The 5655-nt window shown below is 28.9% G+C and overlaps 1 protein-coding gene across 1 annotated transcript; it reads left to right on the plus strand.

Moving 5' to 3' along the window:
* Window positions 1-256: 256 nt before the first annotated feature.
* Window positions 257-2317, plus strand: LOC111371937 (B3 domain-containing transcription factor VRN1-like). The gene is made up of 3 exons (XM_022994085.1): window positions 257-346; window positions 1798-1875; window positions 1958-2317. The coding sequence occupies exons 1-3, from the start codon at window positions 257-259 to the stop codon at window positions 2315-2317; spliced, it is 528 nt and encodes a 175-aa protein (XP_022849853.1).
* The last annotated feature ends 3338 nt before the right edge of the window (window positions 2318-5655 follow it).

Below are 5655 nucleotides of genomic sequence, written 5' to 3' on the forward strand. Positions count from 1 at the left end.
ATCGGACTAGAGAAGAAGATTTGTAAGGATGGTAATCTCAGAAGGGAAATGAAATGGTTTAAATAGATATAGTATAATTTGTTAAAGTTTTAAATTTTTTTAGATAAAATCGATGAAGTACGGCCAAATAAATCAGTTGATTGATTAACCTGAAATTTTTATCAAGTAATTATACAAAAGTACATTCTAGAATATAATGTATGGAAATAGATTAGTCTGTATATGATGAAATATGTAAGTATATAAATATAGAGTAATGTATGGGAATGTATTAGTTTGGTACAGTAAAATATGTAAGGTATGGGATAACGAAAAAGATATAGATATGTATACCAGTATGGTGAAGGTATGACAAGCAATTCACGACAGTAAACAATTAATAATAATTAATTATTTAGTAAACAATAATTTCAATCAACAAACAAAAGGGAAAAAAATTTCCAAAAGAAAAGGGAACAAAAATTGCTCTGCAATTGTATAAAGGACTTGCTGAAATTGCTTCGCACTGTTTGGAGTATTAAAAGGGAAAAAAAATCACTCTTGTGTGCAAGGGAAATGAAATGGTTTAAAGTTAGAAAAAATAGATAAAATAGGTGAAGTATGACAAGTTATATATAAGTACATTCCAGAGTATAATATTTAGTCTGGATGAAATTTGCAAGTATATAACTACATAGTAATGTATGGGAATATATTATTTTACCACCAGTAGTATGCCAAAAAAAAAAAATGTATAGCTAGTGAAGGTGTAAAATACAGAGGTAGAGGTATGACAAATAGCTCATGACATAAATAATTAATAATAAATAATAATTTCAATCCAAAAGAAAACAAAAGGAAAAAAAAATCTAAAAGAAAAGGAAATTTTTTTTTGCTCCACACGCTTGTGCAGAGTGGCTCCGTACGCCTGTGCGGAGCAATTCTAATTAGTGCTTCGCACTGTACGGAGTATTTCCTTCCTTTTTTCTCCCTTTTTGTTTTGATTTAAATTTTTATTTACTAAATTATTAATTATTAATTGTTTAATAACTGTTTTACTGAGTAATCAAATAATTTGAATGATATATTAGCCAAATTTTATTTTTTTTGCAGTCTTTATCATAGCAAAGTTCCTCCACACTTAACCTTATCAAAATTGTTTCGCACAGTGTGGAGCATTCTAGCTAGTGCTCCGCACTGTACGAAGCATTTGCTTTTTTTTTGCGATTTAAATTATTAATTATTAATTGTTTACTTTGTCAGTAAACAAACAATTGAAACGCCGTTTTCTTGCTCCGTACTGTCTATCCACATTCTGACTATGCTAAGGTAGAGATGGGAATAACTGGCATTAGACCATATCAAACCAATTAGACAGTTTTATTGTATAACTAAACTATTCTTTTCTTAATTTCATTAGTCCTTTTTTTTTTTCAATCCACCATTTAGTACTTTACATCTTAGTAATAAAATTCATTTTTAACCAAATCTAGCAGATGTATCTAAAAAATAATCCCGGGAAGAGTATTTTGTCCATTTCTTACTTTGTCTATTTCTATCCCGTAAAGCTGTTGTCAAATCTTCTCTAAAAAAAAGGACAAGTATTGTTTAGTTTAAATAGCTTCTCATACCATTTCTTCATACTTAACCAATTTACATATCTTTACCTTTACCTATCAAGCTTTCCTTAAAAAAATTAGGTTTAATCTAGTGTTTCTTTCTTGATTCTTTTACTACAATTGTTTCAAATAAATTTATAGTTTTAAATGATATATAATTTTCAATCTTTAATTGTGTTAAAAATCATACATACTCCAGTTTTTCAACACAAAAATGAATGTGCCACATATCTTCTTCAAAATTATCGATGGTTCACTAAATCATAACATCCGTTTGGTAAGTTATATAATAATGTCTTCTTTCATTTCATATTTGTATGAATGTTTTATTTACTGCCTATGTTTTTTCATATATGTAGATGTTTCCTACATCTTTTGTCAATTGCTGGAGACAAGAATTAGGTGATAGAGTACGATTAACTTCGTATGATGGTATAATTGTAACGATACAGTTACAAACAATTGATGGAGAAATATATTTCACTAATGGATGGGAGCAATTTTTTGACCATCATAACTTACAGGATGTTTTTGTTGTAGTATTTGGATATAATGGAAATTCAACATTCAATATGAGAATATTTGATCATTCTAGATCAGAGGTTACATATGACTCTGATATTGAAGAAGACGAGGCTTTATATCTGGATAATCCTGTATTCGAAATAACACTGACGCTCAATCAGAACAACCATAGAGAAATTGCAGGCTATCTTTAATATATCATTCTATATTCACATAATTTTAATCTTAACAGTAGCATCTATATTTTTTCAAAGTCTATTCCATGAAGGTTTGCAAGACACCATTTACCAAGATATGTGCAGAATGTTCGGCTCCATAACTCTCTACATTACAACTAGGATATCACTACAAATTCAAGACCAAACGGTGTGATATGCTGTCTTATTGAAGGTTGGGCCAATTTTTTGACAGAGAAGGAACTAAAAATCAGAGATACATGCGTATTTGAATTATCAAATAGCAAATCTCCAATGTTCATGGTTTACAAAAAAAATCACAATGATGGAACTCGTCTATGAAACTTTTCACACCAATAATGTTTAATATTTATATTTATCCATTTCACTTTTTCGTTAATTATCTTAAATTATCGCATAAAGATTTTCATAGAAATTACACTTTTTCCTTTCTTTACAATTCAAAAATACTACAATATTTCTAATTAAAACATAACATTCTCTTATATATTAATACATATATGGTTACATCAACACACACACACACATATATATATACACTAATATGTTATATGATGGATTCACCTTCAAGAAGATGTTTTCAAGTAGAATGAACCTGTGTGTTTTGTAATAATATCACTTGCTGTAGGAATATATTTACATGGGATGGTAAAATGATTAAGTCAAGTTAAAAAACTTACAAAAGTGTTTTCTAGAAATGTTTCCTCCATTTCTATCTAAACTTCTAAATATCAGCTTTACCAATTATATTCATATTAACCACGCAACATCTGACAGCTACACAGCCTAATATGAATAACAAATGACCATTAGTAAACAGAAAAAAGTAAGACAATTCAAAAAGTTATGTGTGATTAATACTTATATTTAGAAAATATAAAGCATGACGACTAATTAATATATTTTTGGAAAGAATAATTTTAGAAACCGTTTTTGCAAAGATACCATTTTGAAAAATCAATATTTCATCATGATAATCAGAAGTCATAAGTATAGGTTTATTATTAAATTTATGTCTGTAATAACAAATATAATCAATAAAGAATTATAATAAACAATTAAGAATATACCTTAGAAATCTTCATTAGCTGAAGATTCTAATATTTATCATGAACTAAATTCAAGATTTCATAATAGACAATATTTTTGGTACAACAAGTATGTAATTTGTTTTTGACAAAAGGTTTGATAAGAACTTTTATACTTTCTTTTGTTCTAGCTCGGGACAATGCAACATACAATTGGTCATGGGAAAATACAGGTTTAGGAAGATGTAAGCCAACAAAATCTAGAGTTTGACCTTGAGATTTGTTATCATTGCAAAACATGGACGAATTAAAAATTGAGTTCTTTTAAATGGTAAAGTCACGACAAATAAGTCTAGTCTCATTGCATAAACCTTCTGCAGGATTAATATTTTTGAGCAACATAACTGGACAATTTTTTTTCAATATGAGTTCTTGTGGAGGTATACTGTTTGGAGTTAGACTACTCAAAAAATATTCATCAATAAATCCTTCATCAAAACTAAAATATGTAACTTTCTCTCCCGGAATTTCTTTAAGCAACCTATTGTTTATTAAATATACATATTAATTTTTGGGTTAAAATAATTATATTCATCATAATATGTAGGTTGTCTCCATATGTCTGAAAATTGGGAAACGCATTGTCAATTAATTCCTTCAATGATTTAAATCCATCTTCGAAATTGATGGTAATATCCTCAGGAAGCGTAATCATTTGGCATGAATGTATTCTCTCTATTCCATTCCTAGTCTTTGGCAAATATTCACTGAATGAATGATCTAATGTAGCAATCATATTTTTGATTAATGCTAGCCGTGTAAAAGAACGCCATAAATGCGAAAAAACTAAACTTGCCTTTATTATATAGTCTTTTATTCCTCTTTGTACTACTGGTAAAATTTGTCGAAAATCTCCTCCACACACAATAACTTTTCCACCAAATGGTAATTGACATTCAGCAATGTCTCTTGACATTTTATCTAAAGCCTCAAAAGCATATTTATGAACCATTGGTGTTTCATCCCAAATTATTAGCCTAGCCAATGCTAAAAGTTTACCAAGAGCGAACTGCTTACTCATTGAGCAGCGCATATCAACTTACTTCAAACGAAATTTTAAATCTTGAATGTCCTATTCTACCAGTTTATAATAGACTAGTGCGATAAGTTTTCGAGATCGTACACCAAAAAATAATGCCTTGTACAAATATATTTTTCCAGTGCCTTCTGGGTCATCAATAAAAAACATTCCATTCTTATCATTTAAAACACAATTCGAAATAATATCATACGCATTTTGTTGCTCTTTATTTAAACTCTTACTATAATGTATGTCTGACTCAAAATTAATATTGGTTGTTTCTTCGACAATCATGGTTTCAAATATATCATCATCATTCACAGTTAAATCAAAATCTAACAAGCAAAAATCAATTAAATTCTTACAAACACCTTCTAAGAAAGAATTTATACATTGTAAAGCTTTCATCTCAGTACTTTGTTGTGTGAAACCTTTATGTAAATAATCTTCTATCATGAATAATTAAATTTATCCCATAAATTCCTTGGATTTGTAGGGCAAGATAAACTCAATACATTGGTAAATAGTCGCCACAGTAATATGGGCATTTGGTAAGCAACTGTCTCAAATAAACACATCTCAGAATAGCTATTTCCACTAAGAAGACCATGGGAAAGTACTGCTTCACAATAAGTAGATAAAACAATATCATTGACTGTTTTTAAATCTTCAAAAGATTTTGGCTCTCTAATATGATTTAGCAAATCTCTTAAGAACACCTCTCACCTTCACATGGATTAGCACTGACTATACTACCAATAACATCTTTACTTTTTCTAGGACTCCAAATTCGCATTGATGTATCCCATACGAAATAGGTTGAAAATTTTTTATACAGTAGAGTTTTTGCCTTTTCATTTGAAATATTCATTCTAAAGAATTCTATTAACATTGTTCGGTGAACAAAATTCTTATTTATAACCTTTGATAAATCATTTGTCTCCTTGTATGTAACTGTTTGAGCATCTTTAGTATGTAACTGTAAAGAAATTACTGTGGGAGATAAATCGAATAAATCAAAACTAAATATCCTCCACATGGCTTCAGGTGGAACCATCTAACTGTTTGGTAGTTTAAAATCTCATCAACGAATTGTTCGTTTGTTTCTTTATTTAAAGGAAAATGAATACGGTCATGTCCCTTATATACATACTTGTATAGATATTTAACAGTTTTAACAGAAGAACATATCTCCACATTAATGTGACAATCATAATTAGCTAAAA

Source organism: Olea europaea, chromosome 23, assembly GCF_002742605.1.
Source record: "Olea europaea var. sylvestris chromosome 23, O_europaea_v1, whole genome shotgun sequence".
In the NCBI taxonomy this organism is placed as follows: domain Eukaryota; kingdom Viridiplantae; phylum Streptophyta; class Magnoliopsida; order Lamiales; family Oleaceae; genus Olea; species Olea europaea.

What these genes read in the sequence shown, in the direction of transcription:
- LOC111371937 (XM_022994085.1), top strand. Translation starts at nt 257, where the DNA reads ATGTATGGGAATGTATTAGTTTGGTACAGTAAAATATGTAAGGTATGG. An exon ending in TGTATACCAGTATGGTGAAG is followed by an intron (nt 347 to 1,797) that starts GTATGACAAGCA and finishes TACATACTCCAG; the next exon opens with TTTTTCAACACAAAAATGAA. An exon ending in TAAATCATAACATCCGTTTG is followed by an intron (nt 1,876 to 1,957) that starts GTAAGTTATATA and finishes TCATATATGTAG; the next exon opens with ATGTTTCCTACATCTTTTGT.